The sequence below is a fragment of the Neophocaena asiaeorientalis genome, unplaced genomic scaffold (genome assembly GCF_003031525.2).
Source record: "Neophocaena asiaeorientalis asiaeorientalis breed wild unplaced genomic scaffold, Neophocaena_asiaeorientalis_V1.1 scaffold801, whole genome shotgun sequence".
NCBI lineage: Eukaryota > Metazoa > Chordata > Mammalia > Artiodactyla > Phocoenidae > Neophocaena > Neophocaena asiaeorientalis.
In genome coordinates this window covers 388,326-411,259 of record NW_020174376.1, presented here as the reverse complement: position 1 = coordinate 411,259, position 22,934 = coordinate 388,326, and the positions used below count along the sequence as shown (strand labels likewise).

Sequence of the window (22,934 nt, the reverse complement as noted above, 5' to 3'; positions counted from 1 at the left end):
CAGTGAGAGGCCCCCGTACCAAAAAAAAAAAAAAAAAAAAAAAAAAAAAAGTTACTTATCCCTTATCAGAAAAATTACCATGATTAGTAGTCGGGTAATCTTACTTGATACCTATGAAATCTAAAGCATATGTTAGGTATTACAGAAAGCAACATGGTTGATGATTCAATGATAAAAGGACAATCAGCATTACATGAATAACTAGTACTTAGAAGATGAGTTGTCTCTTTTACCTAAGCATCTTCATGAGTTTTATTTGAGAATCTATTTTTTTTAATTTATTATTATTATTTTTTAAAATATTTACTTATTTTGGCTGCACCAGGTCTTAGCTGTGGCACAGGGGATCTTCGCTGTGGCATGTTTAGTTGCGGCACACCGACTTCTTAGTTGTGGCATGCACGTGGGATCTAGTTCCCTGACCAGGGATTGAACTCGGGCCCCCTGCATTGGAAGCACAGAGTCTTACCAACTGGACCACCAGGGAAGTTCCAGAGAACCTACTTTTTTAAAAAAATCAAACTTAGGGACTTCCCTGGGGGCGCAGTGGTTAAGAATCTGCCTGCAAGTGCAGGGGCCACGGGTTCGAGCCCTGGTCTGGGAGGACCCCACCTGCTACGGAGCAGCTAAGCCCGTGTGCCACAACTACTGAGCCTGTGCTCGAGAGCCTGCAAGCCACAACTACTGAGCCTGTGTGCCACAACTACGGAAACCCGTGCGCCTAGAGCCCATGCTCTGCAACAAGAGAAGCCACCGCGATGAGAAGCCTGCGTACCACAATGAAGAGTAGCCCCTGCTCACCACAACTAGAGAAAGCCTGCTCGCAGCAACAAAGACCCAACACAGCCAAAAATAATTAATTAATTAATTTAAAAAATCAAACTTAGCACTGGGCTACGCAATGTGGGGGGTGGATACAAGAATAAACTCTTGTGGTTTATTATCCAGTTTACAATCTAGTTGATGAAGACAAGACTAAGGCCTGAAAATGTAAGAAATAACACAAGACAGAAGATACTAGTCATCAAGTATAGTTAAGTACTTTAGGGTTCTGAGAAGAAGCAAATTAATGAAATCCCAAAATAGTCCAAAGGAGGCTTCGTGGAGACAGATCTTAAACCAGAGTGAATGTGCAATCAACCTCTCCATTCCCTCTTATGATAAAAGAGGAGCTGCTCTGCTTGAGCTTTGGATCCCAAGTCTTCTTGCCTTCTGATAAATCCTATTCTGGGGACTTCCCTGGTGGTCCAGTGGTTAAGACTCCATGCTCCCATTGCAAGGGGCCCAGGTTCAATTCCTGGTCAGGGAACTAGATCCCACATGGCACAACTAAAAGCCTGAATGCCACAACTAAAATATTCCACGTGCCTCAACTAAGACCCGGTGCAGCCAAATAAATACATAAATAAATGAGTAAATAAATTAAAAAAAATCTTATTCTATTTGTTATCTGTTCTCTCTTCTATATCTTTGACTTCTCCCCTTTTACAGAATCCTTCCTACTAAGATTAAAACATGTTCAAGTCTCTCCCATCTTAAAACAAAACAAAACAAAAGCACCTTTCCCAATCCCACTTCCTATCTCTTTTGCCCAATTTCTCTCCTTCACAAAGTTTAACAGAATAGTCTACACCCACTGCCTCGATTTCCTTTTGCTCTTCTCTCACTTGCTCTTTAACCTATTCTAACCTGATTTGTGCCCACAACATTCCGCTGAAATAACTCTTGATAATGTCACCAATGATCGGCATGTCACTACGTCCCATGGGCATTTTTCAGTCTTCATTTTATTTGACTGTTTGGTAGCATTTGGGTTACCAGATGCCACTCTTTCTTGCTTTTCCTTCTATTCTTCAAGCTGATCTTCTAAGTCTCTTAGTTCATCTTTGATCCAATTGTCCTTTAAATGATAAAGTTCCTCAAAGCTCACTCACTTTCTCTCCTTAAAGTCTCATCTCTGACTATGGTTTCAATTACCATCTATAAACTGGTGACTCCCAAATTTATCTCAAACACAGATCTTTCTGAATTTAGAACCCTTTTTTTAATGCAATATCACTAGTATTTTACATTTATTATCACATCATTATTTCCAAAGCATGACAACACATGTGATTTCACTTGGTCCACATAGATTTCTAAAGCATTTACAGGGAACAAGGATGTTTGATAGGGAGAAACTGGTATTTTATCTCCATTTTATGAAAAGGAGCCTTCAGGCAGAAAGCTTAGGGGGGATTTGCTGGCCATCAGTGAAGGAATTGCTGGTAGGGGGGCGCTGTTCCCTCCAATCCAGCTATCTCTCCCTTGCAACCTGCAAGTAAGGCTTATCAGAGTTACTATACCACTGCAGGGAGAAGAGCTTTCTCTGTTCCTTGATAAGCCACTACTGCTCCATCTTGGAGAGACAGTGGGAAAAGTCAAGGGCAGGATATCAGGAGACCTGGTTCCTCCATCAGCCTGCCCTGAACCACCTATATTCATTTCTTAGACCCCAGTGTCTTAAAATGGGAATAAAGATATCTGCTGTGTTCACTGGCTTATTATGATGATAAAATTAAATAATGAATATAAAAGGGTTTTTTTTTGAACCATAATCATATATGAATGTCAAGGTGAGACAGGAAATCTGAAAGGAAGGGAGCTTCTTTGAGGCCTGAGTCTAGCCCCTGGAGCCAGACACTACGCAAGATGGTTTAGACATAATATCCTGTTTAATCCTCAAATCAGCCCAGGGAGCTGAGTATTACTATTATTAGATCCCCTTAGTTTTTCTGAATTTAGAACCTTTATATTCAAATATCTACTTAATATTTCTGCCTAGTTTTCTGCTATCCCAAACCTGGTCCTTCTCCAGTATACTCTAGGTCAGTGAATATGCAGTTTCACATGCCAGAAAGCTGGGTGTCATACCCTCACCCCCTTATCTAATCCACTGGTCACTTCTTTCTATCACTTTCTAAGCCACCATTTCTCTCTCTGGACTACTGCAGTAACTTCTTAAGTGGTCTCTATGAGTCTACTTTTGCTCCACTATAATCCATTTCCACACAGCAGCCATACCATTTTTTAAAAGTGGAAATGATCAATGTTGCCACCTTGCTTAAAATCGTTTTTAACGTAGTACATGAGGCCTTGATCAGGCCTCTGCTTCTTCTCTAGTCTCAGACTGGAACACCCTTTCCTTGCTCTCTCCACTCTAGCCACACTGGCATTCTGAGTTCTTCAAATGCACTGTATTCCTAACTCAAGATCTTTGCAGACATGCTATATGCCTGGCACTGTTCTAAATGCTTTACATGTATTAATTCAGTTAACCCTCACAAAAACCCTATGAAGCAGGTACTATTATTATTTCCATTTTACAGATAGGGAAACTGAGGCACAGAGAACTTGCCCCGGGTAAATAGCTAGTGAGGTATAGAGCCAGGATTTGAACCCAGGCAGCCTGGCTGCAGTGTCAATGCTGTTTCCCATCATACTTTGCTACACATGCTATTTCTTCTTCCTGGAATTCCCTTCTTTCTTTTCTGCATAGATGATTCCTACTCAGTCCCTCAGATCTCAGCTCAAATATAACTACTTCAGGGAAGCCTTCTCAGATTAGATATTTAACAGAAGATCCTGTTCCATACTTTCACAGTGCCCTATAGCACACTATCCCAGTTTATAATGATATGTTGGTATGACTGTGTGTTTAATGTTTGTCTCCCCCACTAGGCAATAAATTCCATGAACGCAGAAACTGTGTCTGCTTTGCTTAACAATGTATCCCAGCACAGTACCTGGCACATAACAGTGTTCAATAAATATTTATTGTTGGAATGGATGAACAAATAAATGACCAGGAAAAAGAGCATTTTTGGCAATAGGAATACACATGAAAGAAAACAGAGGAGCAGGACTGAGTAAGGTATTTTACAATTGAGATGATTCTGTGAACAGGTAAATTATTTATATTTTCTATAGTGAACCCTAAGAGGGAAGGAAATAAAGGAGGATAAGGGGAAGGAAGACAACAGATTGAATGAATGGTAATTATTATCACTGAGGAGGAAGGCCAGAGACGGAGTGAACACTAGACAGCTGGGAAACACTAGATTCCCATTGGGAAGAGTGCTACACAAAGAAAACCTGACCCTCTCCAAGGGGTCAACCCAACCACCTGCCCTCTTAGCTCCTCTGCCAGAGATACTGAGCTGCTGCACAGTCATACTGATACTACCACAAATTCATGTTCCTAGTCAGCTACTTCTTCAATTTCCGTGATTTTAAGCCTTCTGTGGTTACCTCAGTCCCTCTACCCTATCATCATCTGCTTGCTTGCTCTCAGAAGATGACCTTGCCTCCTACTTCACTGAGAAGATAAAGATCGTCAGGCTGAAAATTGCTCAATTTCCCTTCTTCTTCCTCTAAATTAGTGTCACTGTATTCTTCCTATCCTAACCTCTTTTCTTCTAGTCTTGGGGGCAAGTATCCCTTCTACTGTCTAAAGCAAAGCCCTCTTTATTTGTGCTCAGGATCTCAACTAAGAGATGACCCCTTATCAACTCATCCCTATTCTCAGTTTTAGTCTCTCCCAACTGGTTCTTTCACATGTTCAAGTCTCTTCCATATTTTAAAAACAAGCAGATTTACATCCCTTGACCCTTGACTACCAGCTATTGTCTTCTTTCATCTTGCCTTCTTGAAAGAAGAGCCTAACAACTTCCTCCACTTCCTTATCTAGCATTCACTGTCCATCCCATAGCAATCTGCTCCTATCATTCCCCTGACCCTCTTCTCACTCTTTGTTGATTAAAAAAAAAAATCAATGGACACTTTTCAACCCTTATCTTACTTTACACTTTATAAATTTATACTTTCAGTAGCCCTCCTTGAAACTTTCTTCTCTTGTCTTCCATGAACCACTGATTTTCTTCCTGCCTGTTTGCTCCTTCTTCATCTCTCTTGTCTTCTACTCCTTTCCCCCTTCCTTAAATGCTGCTGTTACCCCTGAGTTCTGCTAGGCTTCTTCTCTCTTCTTGTCCATTTGCTCATTCAGCAAATATTGAGGAAGTGCCTTTAACGTGCCGGGCACTCTTTGATCTCATCCACTCCATAACTTCAGATACCATCTAAATGCTGATGACTCTCAAATCTGTATCTTCAGTTCAGACCTCTCTACATTAAACCCACATACCCAGCCATGTTTGAACAACTCTACTTAGATGTCCCACAAGCCCTTCAAATTCAAAATGCCCAAAACTGAATTTCATCATTTCCATTTCCCTACCTGACCCTGTTTTTCTTCCTATATTCCCCGACTCAATGATTATTACTACCATTTATTCAGTTGTCCAAGCAAGAAACCTGGGAATCAACTTTGATTCTCCCTACCTACCCTTCCACGTCACATGTGTCACCACATATGTAAGCTCTATACATTCTACCTCCTTGTTTTTTGTTTCTAATTTGTCCCCCTTTCTTCATCTCTATCGCTACTGTCTTTAGTTCAGGCCATAGTTCTCACCTGAGTTATTATAATACCCTAATTTATTTTCTTACTTCTAGTCATGCCCACCTCTAATCCACTTTCTATATACTTGCTAGAGTAATCTCATTTCAACATGTTACCCTCTTACTTAAATCTTTCAGTGGCCCCCTACAGCTTTCAGGTTGAATTCCAAATCCTTTAACAAGTTATATAAGGACCTTTGGGATCTGACTCCTGCCTACCTCTCTTGCCTCATCTCTTACTGCTCACTTCTTTATCAGTGAAATCTCCAGTGCCACTCCCTAATCTTAAATATGACCAAAAACCTGTTAATAGGAGTTACTTTAAGATTTCCCCAAACTAACATAATGCTTAACCAACATCTCTAAAATTCTGGTAGAGGAGAAGCTGAGAAATAGGAGCTCTACCATTCCACTCACACACTTGTAATTTTTCCCATCAAATGTCAAGTTCCTTCTACCTGTTGCTTCAGATGATTAAGTTCAGCCCTCTGGGGATCAATATTAACAACAGGTTTGTTCTTGATTTTTCTTGCTCTGTCAGCATAGCGAAGAGTATTTAATGTTTCCTCTAGATTGGAGTCAGCAGGACTCACACAGGCTATCATAAGAGTGTGGCTATTACCTCCTAGAGAATCTGAAAAAGAACAAGGGAAGGAAATGAAATCAAACAAGTAGGATGCAAGCAAAACTGTCCGTTTTGGTTGGTGACTTCAATCTCAGAGCTGTAAGAAAAAAATTCTTAAGTATCTACAAGTTTCCTATTGTGTCAATATAAAAACATTAAGATTTTTGTTGTATAAAATGATATAGTTTAGAATCCTATTGCATGTGTCCTCGTTCTTAAGAGAGACTGTGACTTCAGCAGTTAATCAGGTTAAAACAAAAAAAAACTTACTGGGCCAAGTTAGGAGTCACTATTAGGATTAAAATTTCTTTGGATGCCCCCTCTAGGTAGATCTTAACTCCTTAGGGAATTCTTCTTATCAGCAGTAATAAAGGCAGTAACTAAGTTCATTTTCAGGTACAAAGTACTAAGTACAGTTGACACGCTACATACAGATATTTTGCCTCTCAAAGCCATATATGAAGACATTTTTCCATTACCTTAGAAGCCTGCTTGCCAACAGGTCTCTCTCCTGTTTATCAACTAGACAGCTCTGTATGTAATAGTCCAAAAATCTGGCTTTCTACCTGTTCTATCTTTCCTTTCTCAGCACTATCATTCTGAGTTACTCTCTTATTTTTAGAGGCACTTTGGGCTTACCTTGAAGCAGTCGAGTCAACTTGGAATCTCTGTAGGGCACAAAGCCACCCTTTTTGTCATCTCCAAGAGCACTGATTACATTTCCCAAGCATAGGAGGCCTCGGTTAATATTAATACCTAATAGCAGGAAACAAAATTTAAATTGCTTGGTAACATATACCCATGTTACCTAGGTAACATCTAACATATGCCTATCCTGAGAAAGAGATAAGAAATAAAGACCCTATAGAAATATTAAGTCAGCAATCTTAAAGAAACCTCTTAATCTTGTTCACTTTTCTGAGAGTGCCTCTTTTTTTTTTCAAACAGAAAGCTTCATAGAAATGAAAAACAACAGTATTTAAAAATCTTTAGTGTTCTTATCAGATATTCTTTTTTTTTTTTTTTTTCTTATCAGATATTCTTATGCTCTTCGGGAAACAGGCCATATTTTTCCTAGGTGGTATAGGTAGAAATGGGAATAAACATGATGCTGGTAGAAGTTGGTGATATCCACTCTGATATTTTATTTTCTTTCCATCTCTTCCTCTTTCAAACAGTTGGTCTTCCAGTTAAGCAAAGTTCAAAGGACAAAGGTGAATGCACAATTGAGTCTGTTGGCACTTCTTGCCCTTTCCCATGGAAACAAAGCAGAGAGACAGATAACGATCACCACGACAATAACCACTTGTATAGTTATTTACAAGTGGTTATATATATTATCACACTTTTAATTATCACACTTAATTATCACACTTAATGCTTAAATTAATGCTGTGAAATTACATTAAAAGCTATTTTTATTATCATTATTTTAACTATCATTTTCAGTTTATTGATGACAGAACTAGCTCAAAGGTTAAATGACTTGTCTAAGGTCAAGTGGTACCACTAGCGGGTAAGTGGTAGGCCTGAGATTCCATCTCAGGATTGCAGTCAAATCCTATGCTCTGTCTATTATACCACAATGAAATACCTTTCCTCTTATTGCTTCAAATAGAGTAAAGGTTCTTTTCCACTTCTTAAATTCCAAGGTTTACTTTTTAAACATTGTAATAATCTCTGAGGTCCCTTGAAAGCCCCTGACCCTCCCATGGTTATGTTTACTACGGAAAGTCTATGTAGTATAATGGTTAAGTGCATGGGCAATGGTGTCAGATAGACCTAGGTTCTAATCCTGGCTCTGTCACTGATTAGCTATGCGATTTTGGGTAAGTTCCTCTATAAAATGAGGCAAATCTACCCACCTCGTTAGGTCGTGGTGGGGAGTTAATAAGATACCTTACACAAAACAAAGTTAAATGATATACAAATGGCATCATTATTGTTAGTGCTGTACTACTTTACTTATTCAGCCATACTTTGGACTCCCTTATAACCTGAAACAATTTTATCTACAAGATCCTGAACTCCAAAATTCCTCTCTGCATCCTACAACTATTCTTCCATTTCTTTCATGGATCCTGTTCTTCACCCTTATTGTGGCTACAAATATACTGATGCCTTCTCTCTTTTTTCTTTTTTCAGCTGCACCGTGTAGCATGTGGGATCTGAATTTCCCGACCAGGGATCGAACCCGTACTCCCTGAAGTGGAAGAGCGGAGTCTTAACCATTGGACTGCCAGGGAAGTCCCTATGACACTTTCTAATACTCCCAGTAGATCATCCTTCCTGGGCCTTAAACTACCTATTCCCTGCAGTCAATCATTTCAGTTATGTTTTCCCAAGCGCTCACTAGACCCATGGCCTTCTGCCCCATGACCTTCTGCCATTCCCACCGTGTCAATTCCCAGGCCTAGGTTAAACCAACTGTGTGTGTGAGCATGTGTGTGTGTGTGTGTGTGTGTGTGTGTGTGTGTGTGTGTGTGTGTGTGTGTGTGCACGCGTGTGTAAGTTTCTGAAAGTCACATAACGAAATGGACTGGATCCATCCATTATAAAACACGCTATCTGACCTTGGCTGAACCCTTGGTCAATAGACAATCTTCTCTTCTTCATTCTTCCTTCACCACAGCAGCTATTCTAAACACTCATCATTTCCAAGACTGGAAATCTACCTTCACTCTATTAGTAGATGATTTCAACAGATACATTATGGTGATCAACTATTCACAAGGGCTCCCTAACCTTCCCTCTCCTCACTTCACAGTCTTTTCTTTGCTGTTACTGATTCCTTTGTCCTTCTCCTTGTTTCAGAGGAGGAAATAACTACCTTTATTTTCCCTTCAGCCTCTGCCAGTGTTTCTATTCCCTCCATTTTCCCAGGGACCCTGGATCCCTCGATCTTCCCCCTCCCTCTTAGATATTCAATTTATTTTTCCTTCACGAATTCCTTCTTTTCAGTCTATACACATGCTCAAATCTCCCCAACCTAAAACAAAAACAATTCCCTCAAGCAACTATCTCTTTCTTTTCCCTTTATTGCCAGTTGGAAGGGGTACCACTTTTCAGGGCTACTTATCCCATCCAGGATGTGAAGGAGATCCTGCTGAGATTGATCAAACCTCACCAATGCCTGTACTAATCCTCATATTAGTTCACTCCTTTCTCTTCTTTCCCCTTTTTAGCCAAACAGAACATTGTGCCATCTTATTGGCCCATATCCCATCTAGGATGTGAAGGAGAGACTGCTGAGGTTTTTCAAACCTGCTGAGCAAAATGTCCATCTATAGCTCCACAGGAACAACAATAAAAGTCCAGATGAACCCTGAGAAGAAATTATGGCTACTGTGATCTAAGCAAGAAGCACAGACTTAAGGATAAAAAGGCTGATTTTTTTTTCTTCAAATGAGAGTTGGAGTTTTGGAATAGATAGGAGCAAGGGAAATGAATGTCTCTTTGGAAAGAAATCATCACAAAACAGCATTTGATTTCCTGCTGCTAAGAGAAAATTCTTGACATGGTTGGAGATTATATATTATAAAGACTGGGAAGAACATGACTGCAGAGACTTAAAAGTTTTAATCAAGGATGGCTATGGAGAAAATGCCCAGATAAAATTATAAGACCAGAAGTTCCTCTTCTCTCTAAAAGATTGAGAACAGACCAAGTGAGGAGAAGATCAAGAATACTACTTAACAGCTTTGGGTATTTGTTCACTAGGGCAACAAATAAATAATAAAGTAGAGATTTTAACTTTAAAAAGGGGCTAGAACTTCACAAGTATCATGGAGGCATGTTACAATTGGTTTCACAACTAGAATAAAAGGGTATATTGGTAACAGGAGAGAAAAACGAGGCAGAAGAGAAACGAAGCAGCTCTATATGCAGCAGCTCTCAACTGGGGACAATTTTGCTTCTTGCAGGACATTTGGCAATATCTGGAGACATTTTGGTTGTCACAACCTGTGAGGTCAGGGGGAGTACTACTGGCATCTAGTGGGTAGAGGGCAAGGGTACCACTAAACACCCTACAATGCTCTGGACAGTTCCTGCCCCCCAATATTGTTTGACCCAAAATGTCAATAGTGCCACAGCTGAGAAACCCTGCTCTATATGTGAAGAAAATATGTATGAGCCTAAGGCAGGTAGCACAGCCAAGAAGATTAGGGTGAAAAACAGAAGTAATATGATAGTATAGATATGGTCTGCCTAGCTACAAGGGGAATGATCTATTACTGCACAAGATCACAAGACTTACAGGAGTAACTACTAAGAGGGGATAGAGTGGAAAGGAACTTGATTGGGAGATAGAATCTTAGTTCAAACTCTGCCTCTCCCACTTATCAATGTGTGTGACCTTGGACAAGCCACTAAAACTTTCCTTTATCCATAAAACAGGTGTAATACATACCTTTACCTCATGAGGCTATGATAAAAATCAAATGTGATCTATAAAGTGCTACCTACATGTAAGTTATTATTAATAGGATAGAGGAACTTAGATTATCTGGATATTTGCTAAGTTACCTGACAGTGAAAGCAGAGCACCCATTAAATTCCTTATCTACTCTGATGACAATTTCTTCACCAGAAAGATACTGCAAGTGAAGAAGGAAATGGCAGTATCTTGAAGTTGGCCTTCAAGTTGACACACATGGAAGAACTGATTATGTAAGTAAAATGATGAGAATCTGGTTGTAGGGGACTGAGGTGCATGGTCAGACATCAGTATGCTAGATGGTAAGAAAACGTATCTCTAAAATTCAGGAAAAAAAATAGTTAAGTTTCTGGTACAGAAAGTCTAAAGGGGGAAAAGTATGAAAGGCTTTCAAAAAATAAAATTGTAATTATCTAGGCACATATTATCCCAATAAAAAATTGATACAGCTTCATAGGAACCAATGTAACAAATAAAATTATATACAAAAAGAACACAGAGAGCATTAGAGGAAATTCTGTTCAAACACAGGAGACTGACCACCAGCATTTCTTTCCCCCCTAAGATACCACTAAAAGGAATTTAAAAAGTAATAACCCATAAGATCACAGAGCACAGGAGAGGAAATATCCGTAGACAAGAGGTTTCAATGTGTTTTTAGAGCACAGGTAGAGAAGCAATAACTGACTCAGCAAGATGGAGGAGCCTCAATCTAAAGTGCCTGCAGAGGGACAATAATGACCACGACAGTGATAATAACAGCTAAGTTTATATAGTGTTTACTATGAGCCAGATACTGTTCTAGGAACTTTATGCTTATTACCTTACTTAATCCTCACAATAGTCCTATAAAGTGTGCATCAAGTATGATTATCTGTGTTGACAGATATGAGAGCTGAGGCACAAAGAGATTAGGTAACTTGCCTAAGGTCACATAGCTAATAAGGGGCAGAGTCAGGATTCAGATGGAGGCAGTCTGGCTCCCAAATCCATGATCTTAACCTCTATGCTCTATGGAAATGAGCAAATTTGCTCACTTAGAGGCACCAGGTACCTTGGAAAGAGGAGAGACTTGAGGCTGAAAAGACGGGGTTGGTAGAAAACATATTTAAAGAAAGCTTGAACTCTCACGTCGCCCCTCCAGAGCCATGTGACTACTGTGTCCCCCATCCTCAATCATTCCCAGTCTACTTAATGGGGTAGTTTTTCCAATACCCACCCATTGAAGTTGGTATTCTCTTGGGACTGTCTTAGGCTCTTTGCTTACTATATATACTCTTCCTGGGCTATGTCATCCTTGCCTAGAGTTCCAATAAACACCTATATTAATGACTCCCTCAAATTCCCATCTCCAAACCAGGCCTCTTTCCTATTGTCCAAAGCTATATTTTGTCTGCCTACTGAATAACCTCCAGTGGGCTGTGCCCACGTGGCATTGCATAACACAGACTTGAACAACAGAATTCATCCTTCAGTGCAAATCTATTTCACTTCCAGCACTGTTCCTTTTCATTGTCTCACCACCTAAACAGTCATCCAACAAACAACAAACCTGTGACATCCTGGACTCTCCCTCTTTTCTCACCCCACACATCTGAGTCCTTATCATCATTTAGTGAATATGTTCAATATTCTAGGCACTGTGCTAGGCATTAGAGGTAGAAAGATGAATAAGTCACAATCCCTACTCTCGAGGAGTTAAAAATCTAAAGAGAGATAAACACACCAACAAAAACTATTTGCAAATATAATGTTAAAGGAAAAGGTAAGTATAGTAAAAATGGGTTCTCATAGGAGTGGGAATTGAAAATTTGAGCTGAACTGTGAAGAATGACTAGGACAATGCTGATGGAGGAGGGAAGAGTGGGAAAGAAGAATGTAAGGTTATTCCAGGCAAAGAAGTAACATATGTCAAGGCACATATTTGTGAGAGAGCATCATACATTTAGGAACTACAGGGAGTTCAACAGGAAAATAATGCAAGCTATGAGATAGAGAGTAACAAATAATGAGGCCAGAGGACAGTTAGGGACAGATCATAAAGAGCATGAAAGATATGTCATGCTCAGGTATTTGTGTTTATCCTGTAGGACAGTGGTTTTCAAATTGTGTTCCTCAGAACCTTAGGGATACTTTAGGGAACCACAAAAATACTGCAGAGTTTCTGCAACTGTAATTTGGATTTTGTTTTAAAAATTATTTCTATTGTGGTAAAATATAGATAACATAAAATGTACCATTTTAACAGTTTTTAAGTGTATAGTTCAGTGGCATTAAGTACATTCACACTGTTGTGCAACCATCACCGCTATTTAACGTTATTTTAACTATTTTTAAAACTGCATTTAAGGGACTTCCCTGGTGGTCCAGTGGTAAAGAATCCGCCTTCCAATGCAGGGGACATGGGTTCGATCCCTGGTCGGGGAACTAAGATCCCACATGCCACAGGGCAACTAAGCCCGCACGCCACAACTACTGAGCCCCCGTGCCTCAATCAGAGAGCCTGCCTGCTGCAAACTACAGAGCCCATGTGCTCTGCAGCCCACACGCCACAACTAGAGAGAGAAAAACCTGCATGCCACAACTAGAGAGAAGCCTGCATGCCACAATGAAGATCCCGCATGCCGCAACGAAAGATCCCGCATTCCACAACTAAGACCCGACGCAGCAAAAACAAAAAAGCCCTATATTGTTTTTTTAAAAAACTGCATTTAAATAGCTCATTCCAATGTGCTATAAAGCAAATCTTTTTTTTAAAAAACAGATCTTTATTGGAGTCTAACTGCTTCACAATACTGTGTTAGAATCTACACATTATCTTGTGCAGCAAGGTTAATTAATTTTTCTGCAGTCTTTGAAAATACCTCTATTATTTGTACATATGTTCGAAGTTTTTGCAAATGTGTAATTTAAAGTTGTGGCTTTGCACGAGACTTTTGCCCAGTTCACATGCACACTCACGGAAAACTGTACAGATAATTATACCACTGTAGCACATGAGCTTGTTCTGAAACACCAGACAGAGGCAGTTACTCAATTCATGTGCTCATCACAGCATCATAGTCGGTTGTGTGGTACCAAATGAATATGGAACTCAACATGCTATGATATACTATTAAAGATGGTTTCACAATCTAATTGTCCATTGATGGATGAATGAATAAAGAAAATGTGGTACACACACAGAGAGAAATATTATTCAGCCACAAAAAGAAGAAAATCCTGCTCTTTGCAACATAGATGGACCCTGAGGGCATCATGCTGAGTGAAATAAATCAGATGGAGAAAGACAAATACTGTGTGTCCTCACCTTATATGTGTGGAATTTAAAAAAAGCTGAACTCATAGAAAGAGAGTAGAATAGTGGCTGCCAGAGGCTGAGGGGCGGGGGAAATGGGAAGATGCTGGTCAAAGAGTACAAACATCCAGCTATTAGATGAATAACTTCTGGGTATCTCAAGTACAGTATGGTGACTATAATCAACAGTACTGTATTATGTACTTGATGGTTGTTAAGAGACTAAATCTTTTTTAATTAAAAAAGTTTATTGAGATAACATTGGTTTATATCATTATATGTTTCATGTGCATATTACATTTCTACTTCTATATGTCCTACAGTATGCTCACCACCAAAGTTTTAGTTTCCATCCATCACTATACAGTTGATTCCCTTTACCCATTTCATCTTTCCCCAACCCCTTCCCCTCTGGTAACCACTATTTTGTTCTAAGGGAGTAAAGCTTAAATGTTCTCACCACACACACACAAAAATGATAATCATGTGAGGGGATGGAGGTGTTAACCAATCTTATTGTGGTAATCATTTCACAACATACACATGTGTCAAATCATCACATTGTACACCCTAAACATAACATATGTTATATGTCAAGAATATCTCAATAAAGCTGGAAAAAAAAAGAAAATGTGATGGTGCATATGAAGCACTTATCCAATGGCACTCAAAAAAAAAAAAGATGGTTTCAGTGCTTCTTGTAAGCTTTGTGTCTTGTTAGACATTTATAATCATTATATAACATATTAGGAAATATATCGTTAGTGATCCAACATCGAATTTAAATGTCCTATCACTTCCTCATTGAAGCTCCTAGATCAGTTTAATAATTGAAGAGATTGTAAAGTGGGCTGTTAAAAAATGTTTATAACTCATAATTATGTATTAGTATGAATCAGGATTTTCCTGATAATGTGTGACAAGAAAAAAATATAGAAAAAATAGATACAAAACCTTAAATAAGATTATAGCTGTTATCCAGAATCCCCATCATGTTATATACTAAGAACTAAGAATGTTCACTGGAGCTAGTGTGTAATAGCAAAAGTCTGGAACCAACCTAAATGTTTATCAATAGGGGAATGGTATAATAAATACAGTGGCATATCTATATAATATATGGACATGAAAAAGAATACAGTAGAGGTGTATATACTGATATGGAACAATCTCCATAAATACAGGGTAGATTAGAACAGGGTGCATAGTATGCTTCCATTATACAGAAAGAGAGAATGTCTAAAGACATAGACTAGGGATTTGGGGAAAGAGAAAAAGTTACTTTTCATTATATTGCATTAAAAAAAAACTTTTTATTTTGAAATAATTATAGACTCACAGGAATCTGCAAAAGAAATGTACAGCAAGGTCTTGTGCACCATTCACCCAGCCTCCCCCAATGGTAACATCTCACATAACCATAGTACAATATCAGAACCAGGAAATTAACCTTGGCACAATCCCCAGATGTTATTCAGATGTGACCAACTTTTACACGTACTCTGTGTGTGTGTGTGTAGTTCTGTGTAATTTTATCACATGTATAACTTCATTAATGATCACCAAAATCAAGATATAGAACTGTACTATCATCACAAGGCTCTCTTGTGCTGCCCTTTAGAGGCACACCTATCTCTTCACCCTCCAATCCCTAACCCCTGGCAATCATTAAGCTTTCTCCCCTATAATTTTGTTATTTCAATAATGTATAAACAGCATATACAGTATGTAACCTTTTGAGACTAGCCTTTTTTTTCACTCAGCATAATAATAATCCATCCAAGGAGTCTGTTTTAATAGTTCATTCCTTTTTACTGCTAAATAGTATTACATGGCATGGATGTACCATAGTTTGTTTAACCATTCATTCACCTGTGGGTGGACATCTGAGTTGTTTCCAGTTTTTGGTTATTACAAATAGAGCAGCTATGAACATTTGCGTACAAGTTTTTGTGTGAACATACACTTTTTCTGGAATAAATGTCCAATAGTGCAATGTATGAGAAATTCAATTTCACCACATTCTTGCCAGCATTTGATATTGTTACTATTTCTTCTTTTAGCTATTCTGAGAGGTGTACAGTGAAATCTCCTTGTGGTTTTCACTTGTATTTCCTTAATGACTAAGGATGTTGAACATCTTTTCATGTGCTTATTGCCATTTGTATATCCTCTTCAGTGAAATATCTGCTCGTGTCTTGCTCATTTTCTAGTTGGATTATTTTTTACTATTGAGTTTTGAGAGTTCTTCATATATTCTAGATACAAGTCCTTTGCTAGATGTACTGCATTTTTTTTACCATGAAAAATTTTATAATATGCAATAAACAGAAAGAAATTATGATCATAAAATAGCTATAATATTTATTGTTTGAAGATTGACCTACTCAATGTTATAAATTTGAACTTACAAAATAAATTTATGTAAATTTAAAATCTGTTTTTTAATTTATTTCAACTGTTATAATTTGTTTTAAGACTTCATTTTAAAAAGAGTTCCTCTGCTTTAAAAAGAAGGCAGATTAAAAACATCTATTGTAGATGATGGACACAAATGAAAGGTTTTAAAGAAGGAATAAACATGATCAAATTTAGATTTCAGAAATATTACTTTGGTAGTCATTTGGAAGGTAGATTTGGGAGTAAAAAACTGGTGTTTAAGAAACCATTTAGGAGGTTATTATTTTCTTTGAGGAAAAGATGGACAATTTAATATACTCTGTTGGGGAAGATGGCTATCCATATGGAAAAACATAAAACTAAGTTGCTACCTCACACCACACGTAGTTATAAATTCCAGACAGATTTAAGACTTTTTTTAAAGAAGAAAACATAGGAGAAATGCCTTTATGTCTGTATGACTACACTGAAATTCTATTTATATAAAAAACCCAACACTTTATATGACAAAAGACATCATACACTTAGTAAAAAGATGTGCCACAGATGGGGACAAAATATTTGGAACTCATAAAACTGACCACTTATGTCCAGAATATATGAACTCCCTCTCCCAATTAATTTTCTAAAAAGTCAATAGAAAAACAAGCACGGTATTTGAGTTGGCAATTCACAGAATTTAACAGATAAAAATATAGGACATATAAAACACAAATACGTTTTTAGTATAAGTATGTCCTGTGTTTCCTGTATTCCTAGTATATCCATGTCTTGGGCTTCCTGTGGTTTACTTGGCAACTTTACTGAAAAGACACTCAACCTTGCTAGAAATCAAAACATACAAATTACAACAACAATAAAATTTTGCATCCATCAATTTAGCAAAAATGATCAAATTAATAATATTTGCTGGTGGGTGTGTAGAAGGGTACAAGATCCTTAGAGAGGATTTTGCAATACCTACTGAAGTAAAAAAAACGTTCATTAAAATATGACCCAACAAGTCTACTTCTGGGTGACTATGAAGAAACTTTCTCATCAGTGCATAAAGAGACATGTATAAGGATATAATTTTAATAGTTCAGTTGAGCGATCTCTAAGGACTGGAACCATGGGAGAGGAATGAAGGAGACAGAAGGTGTTTAAGACATAAATATGACATGACTAAAAGACCTTTTGGATGTGGGAGACGAGAAAGAAAGAGGATGAATACAACATGTACTCATATTCCAGGAATAAGGCAGATATTCATATATCCGGCCAGACAACAGTTATGGAATGCCTACTGTGTGTCAGACACAGTCTTAGCATAGGTGGCAAGAAAATACGAACTGGTCACTACCTTCAAGGAAATCAAAGTTTAATGAGAAAAAAAGACAAATATAATTACAGTGAAAAGGGAGAATGCTGTGAGACGTGGTAGGGTGACAAATGACTGGGAAGGGAGATAATCTTCTATATCATGATAAGGTTTTGGATTACAGGCTTTTAGGTAAATGCATTTGTCAAAATTCAGCTACAGTACACTTAAAATTTGTGCTTTTCATTGTAAATTTTACATTAAAAATCTAAAGAAATATTAAACTCCAGTTAATAATATGTAAGCTTAAGAATTTGGGAGAAAGTGCACTAATGTGTGCAATTTACTTTAAAAATGTGTTTTAAAAAAGAATGTGGTAGCACAGGGAGATCAGCTCGGTCCTTTGTGACCGCCTGGAGGGGTGGGATAGGGAGGGTGGGAGCGAGGGAGACGCAAGCGGGAAGAGATATGGGGACATATGTATATATATAACTGATTCATTTTGTTGTGAAGCAGAAACTAACACACCATTGTAAAGCAATTATACTCCAATAAAGATGTTTTAAAAAATAAATAAATAAAAATAAAAATAAAAGGGATGCATACAGGGCAAGGAAAAGCATCAACCATCAAGTAGAATTTGGAAAAAAAAGAATGTGGATTAATGACTGGATAAATGGATAGATATAAAGCAAATATAGTAAAATATTAATGGCGGAATCCAGATGCTAGGTGTAGGGATGTTCCTGTATAATCTTTCAACTTTGTTGTATCTTTGAAAATTTTCATAATAAAGTGTTAGGAAAAAGCACTATGGGAGCACCAACTGATGGAAAGACTTCGACCCAAAGTAGAGGTTTCATAGGTGGGTGACATCTGAACTGTGAATTGAAATATCAGTAGGCATTACCAGTCAGACCTAAAGGGAAAAAGAACTGAGGCATTCAATGAGGGCCAATGATGACATGTCAGGCACTATGCCAGGCCCCTGGGGTTCAAAGATGAATAAGACATAGTTCCCCCTTTTGATTAGCTTGCTGTCTACTGGGAGTCAGCCAGGCAAGGTGATGACTGTAGTACACAGTTGGGGTAGTGTTAGTGTAGGAAAGAGGTAAGCACCAGATGAGGGAGGTGGGAGTGGAAGGAAATGGAGGGGCTCAAAGAACTGGAGGTGGTTCAAGGGGATGAAATTGGAGCTGGGTAGTGAAGGGGGAAATAGAATTAGTCACGTGAAGACAGAGGGAAGGCATTTATAGCAGAAGGAGCAAGATGTACAAAGGCTCATGGACAAGCAAGAACGTAGCACACTTAGTATGGCTAGGCAGATTCTGACGAAGGGCTGAGGAGAGGGGAAGCTAGCCAGGTAGGCAAGGCTAGAGCACAAAGGCCTTGCTAAGCAGCATGGCACAAAGTGAGGAGCTCTGAAAAGAGCTCTAAGCAGGGATATTCCATTTAGGGAGAACATGCTGCTGCTGGTTGGTAGATAACTTGAACAGGTGCCTGACTGAAGATAAGGAATCCAGTTGGAAAGCGTGCTATAAGCTAACGATGAAGGCCTGAACGAAGGTAATTGTAGTAGGGTTAGAGAAAAGAAAGTGACTTGAGAGATGAGAAAGTAAGACTGACAGGACTTGGTGACTGATGGGATTGGAAAGAGGAGTCAGAGTGAAGAAAGAGTATGGAGTGATGCCCTGGTTTCTGGCTTGGGTGACGGAAGGAATGTTGATATTACTGAATACAGGTAATGGAGGGGCAGGTTTAACAGAGGCAGGGAAGGATGGGGAGTTCAGCTTCAGATACGTGGAATGAGAGGTACCTGTGGAACATTCACGAGATGCCCCACAGGCAACTACATTTATAGGCTGAAATGTAGATGCAAGATATGGGCAGGAGATAGAGGTTTGGGATCAGCAGCACATGGGTAGGAGCTATAAGCATCTTAGTGAGTGAGACCACTTAAGGTGGTGTGGAGGGAGCAAGGTGATGGGCTTGAACAGCGGGACGAGAAAGAAAAAAATCCCAGGACAGAACCTGGGCTATGTTTCAAGTATGGGTGGGTGGAATAAGAGAAGCCTGAGAAAGAGTCCTCAGAAAAGTAAGAGGAAATCCAGGAGAGGGTAGTATCACACATCCATGGGAGGAATGAGACTGTCCAGAAGAAGGGGCAGGGTGTGAGACACAGTGGAGTCACCAAGTAAGAGGAGGACTGAAAAGAGCCTAATGGATTCAGTTATTCAGGTCATTGGTTGATCTCAGCAGGGACAGTTTCAATGGGATGAGGGTGGAGGGTTGACAAAAAAGCAGAGTGAAAGGAAAAGGGAAAAGAGCAGTAGTATGAGGAGGATTAAGGATTTAGTTTGTTTTAAAATGGGAGAAACACATTGGTATGCTTCTATGCTGAGGGGGAAAAGCCAGTAGAGAGGGAAAGGTTAAAAACACAGGAGGAACAGGGGTGCTTGATGAAACCAGGTTTCTGAGGCAGTAGGGAAAAGAAAAACCCCAGCATATACAACAGCACAGAGATCTGAAACAACAGTACTGTTTGGAAAGCAATGAGTAGACTTCTGTGGCTGGATCCCTGAAGTTTGTGGGGAAGTGTTGAGAGATGAAGCTGGAAATACAAAGGGGCCAGAAAATGACCAGATAGCCCCCTGGTACTACAGAATTTTAGAGGAGAAGAAATACATTAGAAGATGAAATGGTTACAAAAGGTGACATCAAAAACCTCAAGACTTGGGGTTCCCTGGTGGCACAGTGGTTGAGAATCTGCCTGCTAATGCAGGGGACACGGGTTCGAGCACTGGTCTGGGAGGATCCCACATGCCACGGAGCAACTAGGCCCGTGAGCCACAACTACTGAGCCTGCGCGTCTGGAGCCTGTGCTCCGCAACAATAGAGGCCGCAATAGTGAGACGCCCGTGCACCGCGATGAAGAGTGGCCCCCACTTGCCACAACTAGAGAAAGCCCTCACACAGAAACGAAGACGCAACACAGCAAAAATACATAAATTAATTAATAAACTCCTACCCCCAACATCTTCTTTAAAAAAAAAAAAACACATACGCCCTTTTGTAAAAAAAACAAAAAACCTCAAGACTTAGGTTGGACCTTGAAAGATGGCTATGTTGTAGATAGTTTGATGGGGGATGGGGAGAATGACTTCATTCTGGGAGAGAAGAGGAGACAGCTGTGATGAAAGTACACAGAAGTTAGAATTAGCAGGGCGTGTTGTGGAGGCCATGTAGCTGGAGAGGAGAGTGTGGGCAGGAAAGCTGTGAAAGACAGCTGAGGAGGTAACATGGGATCAGGGTACAAAGGTTCTGGAAGGCCTAGCTACGGTTTTTCAACTTCATCCTATAAGCAGTGATGTGCCACTTAGTTTCTAAGCAGGGGAGATGTCATGGACAAAGTGGTATTTTAAGAAGATTAACATGGCTATGGTACTTAGAAGGAATGCCTCCTAGGAGTGAAAGTGTTAGGAAGCGCCTGACCAGGTGTGCTGGGTAAGGCACGGACTTTGCAGAGGCAGGAGGAACAGACTGGAAGTGGGTGAACCTCCACAATATTGCTAAGGAAGAACTAACAGCAGGTGATGGGTACTCATTCCTCGTCAAGGAAATCATGCTGAGTACAGTAATTAGCATATTCTTAGGAACAGGAAGAAGAAAAGCAAAAGAGACTAAAAAGGAATAGTTTGAGTTAAGAAAAGAACTAGGAAAGTGAACATTCACAAACCAGAAGAGTTTCAAGAAGGGTATGTTCAAGTGTCAATGCCACAAAGAAGTCAGGTGAGATGGACACTAAAAATAACCAATTCGTTTTCGTAATTAAGATATCAGTGGTGGAGGAGACCTTCAAGATGGCGGAGGAGTAAGATGTGGAGATCACCTTCCTCCCCACAAATACATCAGAAATACATCTACATGTGGAACAACCCCTACAGAACACATACTGAACGCTGGCAGAAGACCTCAGACCTCCCAAAAGGCAAGAAACTCCCCCACATACCTGGGTAGGGCAAAGAAAAAAGAAAAAACAGACAAAAGAATAGGGGTGGGACCTGCACCTCTGGAAGGGACCTGTGAAGGAGGAAAAGTTTCCACACACTAGAAAGCCCCCTCACTGGCGGAGATGGGGGATGGGTGGGGGGAAGCTTCAGAGCCACGGAGAACACAGCAACAGGGGATCAGAGGGCAAAGCAGAGAGATTCCTGCACAGAGCATCGGTGCCGACCAGCACTCAGTAGCCCGAGTGGTTTGTCTGCTCACCCGCCGGGACGGGTAGGGGCTGGGAGCTGAAGCTCGGGCTTCAGAGGTCAGACCCCAGGGAGAGGACTCGGGTTGGCTGCATGAACACAGCCTGAAGGGGGCTAGTGCGCCACAGCTAGCCAGGAGGGAGTCCAGGAAAAAGTCTGGAACTGCCTAAGAGGCAAGACACCATTGTTTTGGGGTGCGCAAGGAGAGGGGATTCGGAGCACCACCTAAACGAGCTCCAGAGACGGGCACAAGCCGCGGCTATCTGCGCGGACCCCAGAGAAGGGCATGAAACGCTAAGGCTGCTGCTGCAGCCACCAAGAAGCCTGTGTGCAAGCACAGGTCACTATCCACACCTCCACTCCCAGAAGCCTGTGCAGCCCGCCACAGCCAGGGTTCCCTGATCCAGGGACACCTTCCTCGGGAGAACACACGGCGTGCCTCAGGCTGCTGTAACGTCATGCTGGCCTCTGCCACTGCAGGATCACCACGCATTCCGTACCCCTCCCTCCCCTCCCCCCGGCCTGAGTGAGCCAGAGCCCCCTAATCAGCTGCTACTTTAACCGCGTCCTGTCTGAGCGAAGAACAGATGCCCTTGAACCCGTGTCCCCTGCATCGGCAGGCAGACTCTCAATCACTGCGCCACCAGGGAAGCCCTGTTTTTTTTTTCAGTATAGTTTTTAGTGCTTGTTATCATTGGTGGATTTGTTTCTTGGTTTGGTTGCTCTCTTCCTTCTTTTTTTATTACTTTTCAATTTTTAAAAAATAATTCTTTAAAATATTTTATTTTAATAACTTCCTTTTCCTCCCTCCCTTCCTTTCTTTCTTTCTCCCTTTTCTTCTGAGCCGTGTGGCTCACAGGGTATTGGTGCTCCGGCCGGGTGTCAGGCCTGTGCCTCTGAGGTGGGAGAGCCGAGTTCAGGACATTGGTCCATCAAGACCTACCGGCTCAATGTAATATCAAATGGCTAAAACTCTCCCAGAGATCTCCGCCTCAACGCTAAGAACAGCTCCACTCAATGACCAGCAAGCTACAGTGCTGGACACCCTATGCCAAACAACTAGCAAGACAGGAACACAACCCCATCCATTAGCAGAGAGGCTGCCTAAAACCATAATA

General features: G+C 40.2%; 1 protein-coding gene across 1 annotated transcript in view; it reads right to left on the bottom strand.

Annotated features, from left to right (window-relative positions):
- KIF4A (kinesin family member 4A) overlaps positions 1–22,934 on the bottom strand; it is a 122,684-nt gene that overhangs the window by 69,808 nt on the left and 29,942 nt on the right. The window contains exons 7-8 of the mRNA XM_024756346.1: positions 6,764–6,880; positions 5,958–6,133 (exon numbers count right to left, since the gene is read on the bottom strand). Coding sequence (XP_024612114.1) covers positions 5,958–6,133; positions 6,764–6,880 — 293 coding nt within the window. The remainder of the gene's footprint in view (positions 1–5,957; positions 6,134–6,763; positions 6,881–22,934) is intronic.